At 31.5% G+C, this 16,752-nt stretch overlaps 2 protein-coding genes across 2 annotated transcripts in view; one reads left to right on the top strand and one right to left on the bottom strand.

Annotated features, from left to right (window-relative positions):
• The first annotated feature begins 5,590 nt into the window (after nucleotides 1-5,590).
• On the top strand, nucleotides 5,591-6,793 carry LOC139426906 (uncharacterized). The gene has a single exon (XM_071187043.1). It carries the CDS (start codon nucleotides 5,591-5,593, stop codon nucleotides 6,344-6,346), a length of 756 nt encoding a protein of 251 aa, XP_071043144.1. The 3' UTR covers nucleotides 6,347-6,793.
• Nucleotides 6,794-12,447: 5,654 nt separating this feature from the next.
• Nucleotides 12,448-16,752, bottom strand: part of LOC107455067 (RAS oncogene family member Rab6) — a 37,536-nt gene continuing 33,231 nt past the window's right edge. The window contains exon 8 of the mRNA XM_043043418.2: nucleotides 12,448-12,976. Coding sequence (XP_042899352.1) covers nucleotides 12,909-12,976 — 68 coding nt within the window. The 3' untranslated portion in view covers nucleotides 12,448-12,908. The remainder of the gene's footprint in view (nucleotides 12,977-16,752) is intronic.

A 16,752-nucleotide genomic window follows, 5' to 3' on the forward strand; every position in this document is an offset into this window, starting at 1 on the left:
CCAGCCAATCGATCAACATTTTCGCCACCAGATACAGGAGGAACTAAATCCTTCTCTGAACTCACAACTTTAACTGGTTCAGGTCTATTGCGTATGGGTCTTAATCTCCTCGCTATAGGCACACTCATTTTGTCCGCATCTTTTGTGTGAACTTCAAATTTATTTCGGTTTCGTGACTGACGAAGCCATTTTTGCAAAGTGCAATTTATTTTGACGTGGAGTGACGATTCTGCACCTGCAACAAGCTCGGGAAGTTTGTGATCATAGTCAGCGTTCATATCATATTCCGTCAAATCAACATTGGAATCTTTTAAACTGTCTACGAAATAATCAGGAGTGGAAGTTACATCAGTCGTTGCATCGGATTCATAATCTGGATGAGAGGCAGAAGTTTTCTGCTTTTGTCGCTGTCGAAAAAAATGCTGACTCAACGCAATATCTGATTCATTTTTTTCTTTGAGTTTATTCCTTTTACCTATTGCCTTAAGATCGAGATCACCTCCCAGGTTCGTTATACTGATTCGAGATGGATCTAACGAGTCTGTAAATTCAGAAGGGTTGATTGTTGACATTAATAGGAAATTTAAAGATTCGACTCCTGTTTCTGATGCCGATTCGAAAATTGCAGACGTGACAGATTCTGATTCAACAGTAGTAGGCGTGACTGCTGATGATGATTCATCAATGTTTGAGTCGCTAGATGATTCGGAAGCTGTTGACTTGACTGTAGCTGATTCGACGGTTTCTGATTCAAAAAATACTGTCTCGGCAGTTACTGATTCTGTAGTTGTTGGTTTGATTGTTGCAGGATTTTTGGTGCTCGTCAAAACGGAGGTTATCATTGTTGATACTGGAATATTGTTATTCCACGGAAAAAAGTAAGGATTATATATTCCATCCAGACAGTTGAACATCATGCCGAAGTCATTCCAAGGGTTTACATAAGCATTTGGGTCGTAGAGAGGGAACATCATCGGTTGAAATAAGGGAGTTTTATCCTGATGTTCCCATCTAATCTGCTGTTTTCTTGAATGCTTGTCTAACAAACGAGTAAGAATTCCACCTTCAGCTATGTGCAGAAGCACCAATATTACCTATAAATAATAATAAGTTTTACTTCACTCTTTTTAAATAGGTTATTGCCATGCAACAGGAAAAAAATCAAAATTACGATTTTTATATATTTGTCACTTTGTATCACATTGTCGCAAAAAAAGAATTTTTTTTCAAAATTAAATTTTGAAATTTTTTTATTATTTTGGAATCCCATTTTAGCAATCCTGTTTTAACAAAAACTGTGAGACAAGCAGTAAATCAGGGTTAATCTTACCGCATGTGACGTCAATTCAAAGTTGGCAAAATATGGATTTAAATGTTATTGTAAATTCTCTTAAAAATTGTGGGATGGGATAAATGCAAGGGACGCTGTGTGGGTATCTAGATTGTATCTGATGGGTTGTTGAAAAGCGGCTTTTTGTTTACGTTAGCAACTGTTCCTTCCATTCTATTTCGAGTAAGCACGTCAAGTATCATTTCTCTTAAGCGACTCATTCTATTTTCTTTCACAAAAATTATTTCCTAAAGGGTTCAATTCTTTCACTATTTATACAGATACTTATCGCAAAGACAGGCAAAGAAACCATAAGGAACATGAACAAACTAATTATGCATCGAAGTTGCCAGGTACACAAAACAAAAATATATCGCTGTTACAATAAAATACATAAACAAATAATAAATATAAGTTAAGTAATGAGAATCAATTTCAATCCAAGCCTCGGAGAATAAATATTAACATATATTAATTAAAATACTGATATTGTAATAGAGCATTTCATAGACATTTTGCACACACGATTGTAAAGTATTATTCAATTTTATTTATTTGAAAGTACGGAACTAATTCTATTTTAAAAACCATGATTTCAGTTTGATGAGGAAATATTTCGAATGGGCAACACATGGATATCATTACCAAAAAAGTAGCATAACTGGATAAATAACTGTATTTTATTACTGTTGTTATTTTTAATGCCACTTGCCGAAACCATCAACCCTATTTGGTGAAACCAAGCAAAGTTTAAGGCAAAGGGTGAGTTTCTTGGTTTTTAGTTCCTCCATTTATGGACACACACAAGTCACAACTCTTTTATTGGGAGGACCCATTCATACATCTATTCATTCATCCACAGTTCGTTTATTTTGACTTGAACCAAACAATCAATCTTCAATTCAGCCTCCCCAGAGGTATGATTTGTTATGGTAATATGGAGGACTTCGTGATCTGATGGATTTAACGTGCACCACTCACCATTTACTACACGGGGAGACTCGATCTCTTGGGACTAACACCCTACCAAAATGGCTATCTCGGTCCATTTTATTATTGAAATATTTAGAATGTAATTGCCGGTGATTTGTGACTGATACAAATTTAAATGCGAAAAGTGGAACAATTTTTAGAACTCACCTCTACGCAATGATGAAAATTAGAGACAAAATTGCATTACGCATATTTAATAATGGTTTTGTGGTAAAAGAGGAAAAATTCCATTCCAAGAGAGCTAAATTTCGATTTTTAAGTCGATAAAAAGAGTTACTTTGTATGGCGGCTAATTGCTGTTGGGAAGATAATGCTCTCTTGCATACAAACATTGTCTAACATCGGATCAAAGTCGATTGGGCTGGTTTTCTTCCGAACGATGAGTGGCCCTCATGCTCACCAGATCGTAATCCATAGCATTATTCTGCGTGGGTACTGTGAATTGAAAAAAAAAATTTTTAACCGTGTATAACTTTTTTTCATATGATCGGGTTGGGTTCCTACAAACTGAACACCGATCTTAATGACACAAAAAGATATTTTCATGTACGCCATTTAGCTATTGCTAACTATTAAGTTAAGAAACCCGACACAAAAAGTACTTTTTTGCATAAACATATCTTATTTTCCAACTGATTTGGATTTCTGACCATCAAAATAAGGGAAACCACAATTTAGAAAATAAAGTCATCAACAGTTTAGTTAGGTCACTTAAATGCTAGTCTCATTTTTAATGTACTGTGCGCAAAAAAAAACAAATAAATAAATAAATCGAATTTCAAATATCTGACTTTTTTGAAACATAATTTTTCAGAAACTCTTTCACCGATTTCACTCAAATTTTGTATTTTGCTATGCAAAATTATATTCTCTGAAATGATGCAAAAATTCTATACTTTAAATTCAAAAGTTTTTCGACCTTTTTAATTAAAGTAACGAAAACTATAATAAATGTTATTTTTTGCATGGAATTACCTTTGAATAAATGAATTTTATAATGGCGTGCAAATATTTTTCAATTCTGTTAAAAACTTCTCGAGATATAAGTAAATACGCAAAAAGTAAAATAACACTATCGGGGCCATCATCTGCACTTATTATTTAGCATATTTGAGGTCACCCCCTCAAATCATTAAGATTGAGTCTTAGAACGTGAAGATCCGATCATTAGATCTTAAGTTATTCAGAGTGGTCCATTTTTTTTTCCTCACTGTACATCGTCATATCTTTGGAAACTTTTTGAATCCGAGATTCATACTTCAATTAATTAGTTTTAATAATAATTAGCATATTTGCAGTCAATGTACTTTATCATTAAGATTTGTGCTTATTGTGTGAAAATACAATCATTAAAACAAAAGTTATTCATGATATCCTTTTTTTTTTTTTGACTCACTGTACTTATACCCTCAAAATTAAGTTTTGTTAAATGCACAACGTTATAGTGCGAGTAAGGAAATAAATTTTTATGCATAATGTGCGTACTACTAGTACTAGTTTTGGAGGAAAAAAAAAACTAAAGCTTGTGGAAAACCTGAACATTGGATTGGGGGCCGGGATAGCCTGGTTGGTAGGGCACTGGACCCATGTCTAAGAGGTCGAGGGTTCGATCCCAGCCGGCCAAAGATTCACCGTGTGGTAAATGATGATTGATGCACGTTAAATCTGTCGAGTCACAAAGTCCTCCATGTTCCCATAACAAATCATACCTCTGGGGGTACTGATCAAGCAGTTCCCTTGTCGTCTGGATTGGGTTCAAAACTACAAGGTTACGGAGTTGAACATTAGTAGTCGTAAACCCAAAAAGGGGTGGGCTTTTCAACGACGGTTATGGAAAAAAAATTTGGATTGGAATCATACTAACTCACTTGCTGTTAATGATTTAGTAAATAATTTTAATCTTTTTGATGTTAATAAAACCACTCACAATACTTTTTACCATGCCTCAGAGTTTCCTGTTTGAAACTGTATGAGAATTTATTTGACATCCTGTACATTTTTTAAAGAAACATGAGAAATTTAGTCCTAAGATGCTAAAAAAATGATCTCCCGTAATTTCTTTCCCTGAATTTCTTACGCAAGATATTTCGTACTCCAAGTTTCGTAAAAAGATATTACAAATTTAAGAAGATATTGATTAATACACTTATATAAATATGCGTAATTAAAAATTCTCTTATCGCAACTATTCTTCTAAATGAATTTTAATTTTTAAAAATATTGGTCTCAAATAAAGTCTAAAACAAATGTTTCTCTAATTGAGTTTAAGATATTGAGTTTCAAGTGCAAAATATTTAAAATAAAAGCAGATTATCTATCAATTTTGTAATAAAATATTTCGAAAAAAAAAATTTTTTTTTATAAGTGAACAAACATATTTTTAAAAGCATTTAAAACAACAGTTGTTTTAATCTTATTTGGGATCAAATTGTTTCATAACTTAAAATTATCTTTAAAAATTTATTGACTAAGATTTTTTTTTCAAATAAAGGTAATTAAAAATGCATTTTAATTAATATCTCCTTACCTGTCAATATTTTTTTAAAAATCCTCATGCATTAAGGTATATATAATCCTAGGCCAAATTATTAGACGCACTATAAGTTTCTATGTAAAATCTTAATTATCACGTGATACACTATACAGCTTTATGGTTTTTACGCGATTGAAACTGGTTTGTATTTGTTTACGTTCTGGCATCAATTGGTTAAATTAGACCATATATAATATCAATTCGACAATTGGATACGTTAGACCAGAGGTCGCCAAAGTGGTCTATATAGACCCCAAGGGTCTATTTAACAAAAGCAGGGGTCGATCTGAGACAGGGGGGCGAATGGGGGTCGATCCGAATCGGAAGGGTCGGAAAAAAAACAGTTCTCAATACGCAAATCACACGTACCTAATGTAAAATTTGTATGTAAAATTTGTGAATTTTTTTTATAATTGACTCAATATCAGTTTCTTTATAAAACATAAATTAATAAACGTATATTTATTCAGGTGAAACAAGTATTTACGTACCACCGAGCAGTGGCACGAACTCAGCTCAGTTTATAAGTAATATGCATATGTGCGCTTGTCCAAATGTCACGTGTGACGAGCATTAACGTTACAAATGCAAATATCATACGCAGTTTCAGCTATCTTTGCAAACTGTGTTGAATATTTGTAGTGTCATTATTAAAACTTTTATAGTTTTGGATAATTAGTTATTGTTTCGATAAAACCATTCGTTTAGTTTAGATATCAATTTTAATTATCAANATGGCTGGAGATCAATACCACATTTCCGTTAGGCAAATTTACGAGACTGAAAGCAAGTTATGCCATGAATTAAAACTTGCTTCACATACAAAAGGTGATATAAATGTTGATATCTTTCATTGCGATGAAACAGTTACAGATGACGAACTCCCAATGGATTTAATTTTTTCTGGTGTTACAGTTGAAGATCATGACATTAAAGCAATTGAAGACAGTTTGCCAATAATAACTTACCTCGCAGGATATTGCTCTCATGCCGCATCAAAAAAAACGAAATGTGCAGAATGCCGGCAATTATTAATTGTTGATAAAGACTTGGTCTCGGAAAATTATTTTAATTTAATTGAGGAGAAAGATAGGGGTGGTTTGATGTTTCCAAGTGAGGTAGTATTCAATGCAGTAATTCATACCTACATTGTGGTGCAAAAGTTAATTAGTAAAAAGTATGAGGAAACTTTCATGAAAGCCACAAGTCAGCGCAATGTGGTTACAAACATTGTTGAGGATATTTTAGTTGCAAAAGATTCATTTCTGTGTTTTGATACCTGCCTAAAGGGACATGATTTATTACCATTAATAAAAATAATTCTAAAAGCTGCTACTAACGGTTTACTAAATAATTATTGTAAGGTAAAAAATGATAATTTAAAAGTTAAGAAAATTCCTAACATTACCGTAGTTGCAAAAAATAAAAGGAAATTAGAAACTTATTCTAAGAGTTCAATAAAGAAAACACAAGATGAAGCTAAGATGTAGTATAGATAATTTTGTTCCAATTTTAATGAATATAATTCTAATATATCTGGATTTAATTCATTTATTGATCAGTTTTACCTTCCTTTTTTAAAAATTATAAATTAAATTTTATAACTTGTAAATTTTTTAGCATTGGCTGCTTTAAGAGTCAAATCCCCTTCATCTCAATTGTTATATTTTTTTATTATTATCATTTTATCTGTGTTCTTTGAGATTTTTATACAGTATTAATATTTTTTCATCAGGATCCTTCAAATATTTTTGTTTCTACTTTGCAAAAAATTTTTGTTTTATGTTAAGGTTTGTATGTAATATCTCGAAAATAATATCTGATGTTTATATGTAATTATGTATAATTCTTCACCTCGATACTTTAAATAGTTTTAGTTACTTTCTTGATATGTTTTGAGATTTGTATGCAATGTCAAAATAAATACTTAAATTATTTTTGCTTGTTTTATTTGTATACTTGGAGATTTGCATTCATTATCAATCTGAATGCTTAAAATACTTTAGCTCACTTTATTATTATATTTTGTGTAATTGAATAAATTTGTTGTTTTCAATCTGAATTGGTCTCTAAACTTTATCTAGAAACAAACCGTGTTACATAGAACAAGAATTTTCTAACATGTAGAATAATAAATTATTTCTAAAATTTTTACATATCTAGGTTTGTCTCATTTAAAGGCACTTGATTAATATAAAATTATAAATATGTAAAATATTATTGAAATAATGACATTAATGCTTCTTAAATGAAAGTAGTCTTTTGCATTCAGTAATTTTTTCACTTAAGCAATTACTTTTAGATAAGTCATTTATTTCAATTCAATTTATAATGATTCTAATTGTGTTGTGTAAATTAATAACTTAAAACTATTTTATAACAGTGTTAAACTTATAGTTGAATAAACTTATACTTTCAGTGAACTATTTTCAAAACATACCAATAAAAAATATTACAAGCATTTGTAACATTTATTATGACTTTAATTTTATAAAAATATTTTTATGCATATCTTATATCAGAAAAGTTAATTTTATCTAACTTATAATGAAAATTATTAATATTTAAAATCTTTTTTTATGTGTTATACCAAATTATTGTAAGCCAATTACAATTAGCTGTTATGAAAATTGGCTATAGTATCATTAAAGCATGTACGGTAAAAATTAATGGGATTTGTATGCAATATTGAAATTTTTTAATCTCGCTGTCTTAAAATTTTTATTCATTTAATTGTATGGTTCGAGCATATGAATAAACTTTTTGGTTTTTATCTGACAGAAGAAACATAAAACGAATTAAAAAAATTAGTGCTCATTAAAAACTCCCATGTAAACCAGGGTTCGTGACTTTTTTGAATTTTTTAAAAATTAAAAAAAAATTTTTGATGTAAATCTGATTTTTTTTATTTAAAAAGGATTTTTTTTTTATTCCGATACACTGCAAGAACTTCGATTTATGACTATACTTTGCACGAGTTTATATGCAATACTCTTATATTTAAACATACCTGTAATGGGTTTTTATAGAAGAGATTTTTAATATACGTCCTATTTGTATTTATTTTTAATGTATTGAATTACAATGTTAACCCATTCATACACGAACATAAACAAGCGTAAACCGGTTTCAGCTGCGCAAAAATAATAAAGCTGTAGAATATCACATGATAATTAAGATTTTACGTAAAATCTTACAGGACGTCTAATAATTTAGCCAGTGACTGTATGTGCCCCCAAAATAGTAGATTTTTAATATCAAAAATAATTAAAATCATTGAAATAATAAGTTGGAGGTGTTCTTACCCAAGCGCGCATTATTAGTCCATTTGAACTCAGATGAAAAAGTTTAATTAATCTCAACTCTCTTCGTTATATATATATAGCTTTATAAAACAAGAAAATCATTTCTTTAACTCTGTTTAAAAAATGATAGATTCGTAAAATAAAACACATTACGCTGCTCTACTTTTTAATTTACCTTTATATATAATTAAGGAAACATAAAATAGGTCTATTTCATTAGAAAAATCTTAATGAAATTAAAAGCATCTTTTTTTTGCATCTTTTTCAGTAACATTTTCATAATTCTTCCTTCAATTCATTTCAAATTTGCTTTTTCTTAAACATTCTAAAATAATTCATCCTTTGCTTTAAAAATAAAAAAAGGAAACTATTTCTTTGCGTATTCGATACAATGAACAATAGATCAATTCTGTTGCTATATTTATAGAAGTTCTCACACGAAGCTTGACTTAGTTTTAAAAAAAAAACTGCAGGTTTTAACCAGGAAATACCTGACTAAAACAAGTTTGAAAAGAATTAATATTTTTGTAGATCGTTTCCCCGATTCAAATCCTCTTCTCTGTTCATTTCATAATTTTCATATTTAAATTTCGCGATCTAAAAAAATAATCTAAACGTAATATCACACAATTTAATCCTTTATGAGTCCATTTTTTTCTAGTATATATTAAGGTGAAAAATTTTTAAAATTAAAATTGATTTTTAAAAATGAAAAAAAAATTCGTCCACCTTTTACTTAACTTACTAATATTTTTATTATTACTACTTAATATTTTTTCTATGGGAAAGATTTTCAATATATTATATACTGAGAAGAAATCGGTCATAACTTTAAACTTTTGTGCGTATCTGTGCGCAGAGTATTTAAATTCCATGTTTGTAACTAACTATAAATAAACTCGATAAGATGTCGTTGTTTTAGTTGTATTTCATTTACGTCGCACTAGAGCTGCACAATGGGCTATTGGCGACGGTCTGAGAAACATTCCTGAGGATGATTCGAAGACATGCCATCGCAATTTTNTACTATGAAGAAATCAGTCATAACTTTAAACTTTTGTGCGTGTATATAATTTCTGTGTGCAGAGTATTTAAATTCCATGTTTGTAACTAACTGCAAATAAACTCGATAAGATGTCGTTGTTTTAGTTGTATTTCATTTACGTCGCACTAGAGCTGCACAATGGGCTATTGGCGACGGTCTGAGAAACATTCCTGAGGATCATCCGAAAACATGCCATCGCAATTTTGATCCTCTGCAGAGGGGATGGCACCTGCACTTCAGTAGCCTGATGACCTGCCAGCGAAGTCGAACACTTTATGGTAGAACAGTTTAACGAGGAGCAATATCGCACTCCTTCGGTTCCTACGCAGACTGATCCAAGTGGTCATCCACTCACACACTGACCGCAGCTAGTGATGCTTGACTTTGGTCAGCTGTTGCGAACAGTGTCTTTACGATGAAGGACGATAAGATGTTCGAAAGCATAACGAGCGCGGTGGCTCAGGGGATAGATTGTTCTCCTCCCAATGCGGTGACACGGGTACGAACCCAAGGGGTGGCTGGTTGATACGAACCCTGCTCCCGGCTCGCACCGACCACATTACCGGCGTGAAATATTCCCAGTGGTAGACGGGAACATATGAAATATAACTCGTTGTTAATTGCTCTACGGTTTTGCAGTATTAATCTCTTTTGTAAAACTTGTTACTTATCATTTTGCATTAATGTTTCCTAATTTCATTATTACAAGTCCCTATTTCTTTCGTGGATGTTTTTATGACGTTTTAGCATCAGAATTAAAAAAAAAGAATAAACAATTCTAGTGCGTTAATACGTGGCTTGATTCCAAAAATTTATTGTCATAAATAGTGCAAAATTACAGAATTTTTTGAATTCCTTTTATAAAGAACTTGGGGGAAAAACAATGAAAAAACTACACATTTTTAAAAGGTCATTCTCACATCTAATTTTTCCTGATAGGCAATTTACAAATTTCGGTTATGTCCATCATATAATAGCAAAATACCCAGAATTACCTCATTGCTTACATAAACCGTTGCATTTTTCATCTAATGAAAAACACTTCAATGTAATCTGAAAATGTGGCTTATCATTACACTGTATAGTACAAGGTTTAAAAAAAATCTAGACTTTTAAAGTTTCGCATTTTCCGGGATTTTTGTCATTTCTTTAATTTATAATGTAAAAAATGTTAAGATAGAATTAAAAAAACTAAAAATAATTATTACTATTTATAATTCAATCATTGTTGTATTAATGAATTATTACTTGAAATAATTATTTTATAAGCGTCGTTGAACAGCCGACCCAATTTTACGGGTTTACAACTACTAATGTTCAACTCCGTAGCCTTGTCATTTTGAACCTAATCCAGAAGACATTGGAACTCCTGGATGGAGTCTTTGGAGAAATTTGCCTTCTTGGAGGAGTTTTTAATGGAGACCACCCGCATTTGCGTTACATGGAGAGGAAGACCACGAGAACCTCCCACGGTTAGCCTGACGGCAAGCGAACTCTAACCCATGATCCGTCTACCACTGAGGAAATTCTCGTCAGCACTGTAGTCGATGCAAGCCGGATGCGGAATTCGTATCGACTGGGATTCAAACCCGGTTCGCATCAATGAAAGGCGAACACTCTATCCCCTGTGCCATCGCGGCTGTTGAGATAATTATTATAATAATTTGACACTAATAAAAATGTTTGCTTAAAACTATATTTCATTTTGCTGTTATCTTAGGCCAGTGTTTCCCAAAGTGTGGTACGCGTACCCCCAGGGGTACGGGAACAGTTTAGCGGGGGTACGCGTCCTTATGCGAAATATCTTGCAATGAACGAAAATTTCAAACAAACTTATTTAAAAACAAAGCTAGCCANCGGCTGTTGAAATAATTATTATAATAATTTGACACTAATAAAAACTTTTGCTTAAAACTATATTTCATTTTGTTGTTGTCTTAGGCCATTAAGGCACTGGTGGCGCCATCTATAGCGAAGAATTTGACTTCTGCCACACCCATACGTCACACCCGTTTAAACAGCGGGCCCATTCATTCATCCACATATCGTAATTTTGACCTGAATCAGAGAAAGATCACCCAGTACCAGTGTAAAAAAAAAAAGCACAGGGACCAATCTGAAGGGTTTAACTTGTAGACACCCCCGGGTAAACATTTACACGTTTTTTTTTTAAATATTATTATTATAATTTTCCAGCTTAAAATCAATTTTGCGGCTTGGCGATTGCAGTTGGCGTAAAACATGTGGATGTTTGCCCGGGAGTGGCTATGAGTTATACCCTCCGAGTTGGTCCCTTTCTATGATTTTTTTTTTTTTTTTTTACATACTCGAGAAAGTTGCCGAGACTTGGCGATTATTCTGTCACAGATCACGATAAGGAAATCTTCCCTTTTTATTTCTCACTTAAGACGGAAAGAGCGATTATTACTAATTTTGACCGGTTAGTATTAATAACAACCGCTTCTTTTGGTCAAAGAAAGAAATAAAAACTCGGAAGAACGACATTGACTAAATTTCATTGGTTATTATTAAAAATAACCGGTTAGTGTGATAAACTCACTTAAATTATTCACTTTAATCGGCTTATTTGGTTATTATTAATATCGATCGGTTAGTATTAATAATAACCGACAGTTCACAACATTGACAATAACGTATATACAAATCGTAGTAACAAGCTACTACACATGTTTTTTCCCCCAATTTTTTAAGAACAAAAACATTTTCGAGTATTGGCGATTGTGGTTGGCGTGGAGCAGGTATAGTTCGTTCACCATGAGTTGGCACTTGGCTCCGCCTTCATCACGTGGCATCCGACGATACTATTTTACTATATTTGGGACAAGGTTGCTATTTGGCGATAGTATGACAAAAATATTTATTTCGCCAACTTTATGTGCATTTTTTTAATATTAAATACTTGATAAATTTGATGATAATTCTCTCTTTTGAGTGAATAGTTTGTTCTTTTTTATACATTTTGCCGCAATATATTTAATTAGCTAGAGTTACGAATGTTACAATAGCAGATGATGAAGCGAAGTAAGTGATTGAAAAATAATTCACTGTCTTCGTTTGGCACGCATTAAGGGTTGTCTCAATTTCAAGAGCGGAGACGTTTCTTCTCTTACTCCCGCGCTGCAATGAACTCTTCGACCGAGGAGATGAAGCCAAGTGCCATGAACGAATTATACCGATTTGGAAACATCCCCGTTAAATAAATGAAAGACAAAGAACACAATTAGCATTCCTAAATTTTATTGAAAAGTTCTATAAGCACCCATCCGACAATCAAAACATCTGAAAGATATACATAGCATTGCATTGAAAACACTAAAAAACATTTCTTTTTAGAGTCTTTTTTTTATTTTAAATCTGACGAATGAAAGTGATTGATTTTTTGATAATTGAGAAATAAAAGTCTCGGATCATTTCTCAAATGAATAGAAGTGAAGAGATCCACACTAGAACCAATCTTTGCATTGAGACACATAACGATTAAAAACTGAAAAATTCCCCTTTAAATTTTGTTTTCCATGGTCTTTCGAAGTGATGGAAAAAATAAAAAATACTTCAGCTGCGTGGGCTCTTTGATTTGCACAAAGCGACGCACACTGCCAGCAGATCTTGGCCGCTAAGCTTTTTCCAGTGCAACTGAAACGACAATATGAGGAGGAAAGGGAATAAGAATTAGAATCATCCTTAGCATATACAACCAGTTTCATCGTCTTTAGACTCCTTAGGGGGTTCTTGAGGTTTCAATGGCACAGCTAAATGGTGTTAAGGAGAGATTTGATGGAGGAAAAAGAAAAAAACACATTCTTACATTTAGGAATAAATTAATGAGTATTATGAAAAAAGAAATTTATACTATGATTATCGCCAAAGCGACGCCTCAAATTATATCTGGTACTTTTCTGTTAGACAGGCGCAAGCGAAAAGTCGCCAAATAATATAGAATTCCGCCAAATTTCTTACAACCATAAGGGGAATGTTTGGTAGAGGCCACTTGCTCTATTCTCTGAATTCATTCAAAATAAAGCACGTTTTCCTTTCTTTCTTCCATCTTTATTTTTGTTTTAAAAAATGAAGAAAATTATTATAAGCATTTTTTTAGAGTAAAACTGTTTTTTTTTTCTTTCTTTCAACAATTAATAAGTATTTGCTTATAGTTGAAAGTTTTATACTTTTATTCCGTTGACTGTTTTGTCATTAGCTTCGCTTGGCGACTTGGCTGAGTTTGATTCACAATTGGCGACATTTGTGCCCGACTAATTGAAAAGTACCTTATATTTTTACTGTAATTATGTTAAGAGAATAATAAAGGCATGTGTAACATAAATATTAAGATGAAAAGAAATGTGAATAATTTGGCGAAATGTAATGGGAAAAAATAGAAGATGAACTTCTCTGGGAGTTACACTCAAGGACTATCCCAACTATTTTTTTTTCTCTCGGAGTCAATCAAATTTACGTTATATCCAATTCAAAATCGATATGTTTCCAAATCTTTAAATAAAAGAATAAAAAGAGGGTTTTAAATGAATATCTAAAATGGAGAAAATAAAAGTCCCAATCTGAGGTAAGCTGTTAAGTACCCATCTCTTAGTAAGCGGTAGAAAGTTGCACACGATGGGTTTCGGCGGAAGTAACTTAGATGCTATTTAGACAAATAAGGAACTGTTTCCAATTTCGTTTTGTATAATAAATCGAACGAGACTAATTCCAGACGAACCGACTAATAGTTTAGAAATAATACAGGGTAAAGCAGAAAAAGTACAATTATGAACTTTCACTTGTTCAAGCAATTGACATAGCTCTCTAGACAATGCAGAATTGGATAAGACAAGTACCAATTCAATAGGCTAAATAGTTTAAAACTTATAAAGGTTTCATTCTTACTAAGTACATTTCAAAATTAGAGCACTTTTTATGCGAAAGAAAGCAGAGAACTACATACAATTCAATTTTTCAAATATTTTAAGGATAACATCAGGGCTAGCTTATGGCTCTTTTTGATCAAAAAGAAAGTTTATTAAACGTACTTTAATATTTAATTATTCGCGATGTCAGATAAATCAAATGAACAGCATTAACGTGGTTTGTATTCGTAGACTAAGGCCTCCAAATTAATATTTCTAAAGTTATTTGATACAACGTCTTTATTTTGTTTATTCATAATCTTTTCTTTTATAATCATAAATCTTGTTTCTATAAAAGTAAATACATAATTTAAAATCAGCGGTCATTGAAACGAAAAAGAAAATAGCTTGAAAAAAAAGGGCAAAATTAATGAAAAAAATGGTATTTATTCGTTTAGGAGTAAAATAAAAAATCGCCTTACTATTATTGACGCCAACGATGCTTAATTAATTTAGGGGGTGGATCCTAGAATAACCCACCCCTTGACGATTTTTTGAAATCTCGCCGAACTATGTAATAATTAAAATTGTTTTTTAATGATAAAAAACAACGTTAATTCAAGTAATAATCGCCAATTTGGATTTCAAAAAGTCGCCAAGGGGTGGGCTATTCTAGGATTTAACCAATTTAGGTAAAAGGAATATATTGAAATTTAAAAAAAATAAGCCATATTCTAAAAAGCAAACGTAATGGAGAAAAGGTACTCATTCGTTTAGAGGTACTTTAAAAAAAACACGCCAAACCATTAATGGCACCAAAGATATTTAATTTATTTTGGTGATTGAAATCGAACATTTAACTATGTACGAAAAGCCAAAGTTAATGGATAAAAGGTACTTATTCCTTTTGGGAACCGTAAAAAATATAACCATATTATTATGGACAGAAATGCTTAATTATTATTTAAAAAATATAACTACATTATTATGAACAGCAATGCTTATTGTGTATTAACTAAAATAAAAAGTTATATACTAAAAAGTAAAGTTAATAGAGAAAAGATGCTAGAAGGAACTGTAGAAAATCATTACACACAGATGACGCATAATTAATTTTGGTAAAACGTACTACCAACATTATGGTATAGTTTTAATAAGAATTCTACGACGGATAACGGATTTCAGTAGTTTCAGGAAATATTTTTTCCCAGAGTAAACTATAGTGTATTAATATTTTAATGAATCAAAAGAACTTTTTTCCTTTACCACTTTTAAATATTTTAAACAGTACATTAAAGGCAAGATGGAGAAAATGTCATGCTCTTAAGTCCTTATAAGAATTCTATTTGTTTTTAAAATTTCGGCTTTCCACTAATAAATGAATTTCGTATAAAACGTAATTGAAGGGTTATGTAACAGAACTAAATTTAGGTACAAAGTATTATATTAATATATCTGTTAAATATTAAAACTGAGCCAACACGAAGCAGATTTAATGCCGATACTGCGGGAATAAGTCTCTTAAGGCGCAGCGAAAGAGATACGTACCGGACAAAAATTACTTAATGGTGGTAAATTTGAACTATCATGAGTTGCAAAGCATCATGCCAAGTGATGCTGAATATATTTATTTCCCATTTTGATGAGATAAGACTACAAAAAACATGTTTTACTATATTTAATAGCGCAAAACCATCGGAAAGGGTCACAAACAATAAAAATAAACAATTAAATTATTTTAGCTTTATGAATTGCGTCGGTATATGCTTTTCTTGCACGATTTCGTAGTGTTGTTCATTTCTGATTTGTTATTTTCTTTTTTTGTTTACCCCGCACGAATGGGCATTCAGCTAGTATATATATATGTATGTGTGTATATATATGCTCCATGCAACAAAAAAAAATCCCTAATTATATACATATGTAACATAAAAAGCTTCAATTAATCTTTTTATGTAAGTTCTTTTTTGGATATCCTTTTCTTCTATTTATCTAATCGAAATACTTTCTCACACTTTTAAATTCACATCCTGTACTCAAATCTATTTTTGGCTCAAGCATGCATTTAATTAAAAGCAAGATATTTTTCCCTTTGCTCTCTGTGGGAATCACTCGACCTATTTGATAAACCAATTACAATTACTAAGATTTTCCCTAACATATAATCGAGAAGCACAACTTTTCGTGCGCGCTTTTATAGCTGATCTCTGTCTAATTATTAATAAATAAATTTTGTACCTAATCCTTCCACACTCGGCAACGACGTTATATATATATATATATATTCGTATAATGTATTTGTTTTATCGGAATCTTCCATAAAAAATGGAACCATATCTATCAGCAACTGAAATGTCGATAAACTAATACCCCTGCTTCGTTTTCTAATAACCATTTAATTTCTAGTAAATCCTTTTTTCATACAATAACTTTAAACTACCAAGGATTGCCAAATATTTTGATAACATATTCATATTTATAAGTATTGTGAGTACATTTCTTACAATAAAGATTTTAAATTTGAAGAAATTTTAAATGAGCATGCCGAAAATATTTGTATGCCATTTACTACGCTCAACGATTTGTTTTCAATTTATACAACAGACATTCAATACTTTTACAAGTAGTGAAGAATCGACTAATATTAAGTTAATCATGATAGATTAAATTAGATTGTAAATACG

Source organism: Parasteatoda tepidariorum, chromosome 10, assembly GCF_043381705.1.
Source record: "Parasteatoda tepidariorum isolate YZ-2023 chromosome 10, CAS_Ptep_4.0, whole genome shotgun sequence".
Taxonomy (NCBI): domain Eukaryota; kingdom Metazoa; phylum Arthropoda; class Arachnida; order Araneae; family Theridiidae; genus Parasteatoda; species Parasteatoda tepidariorum.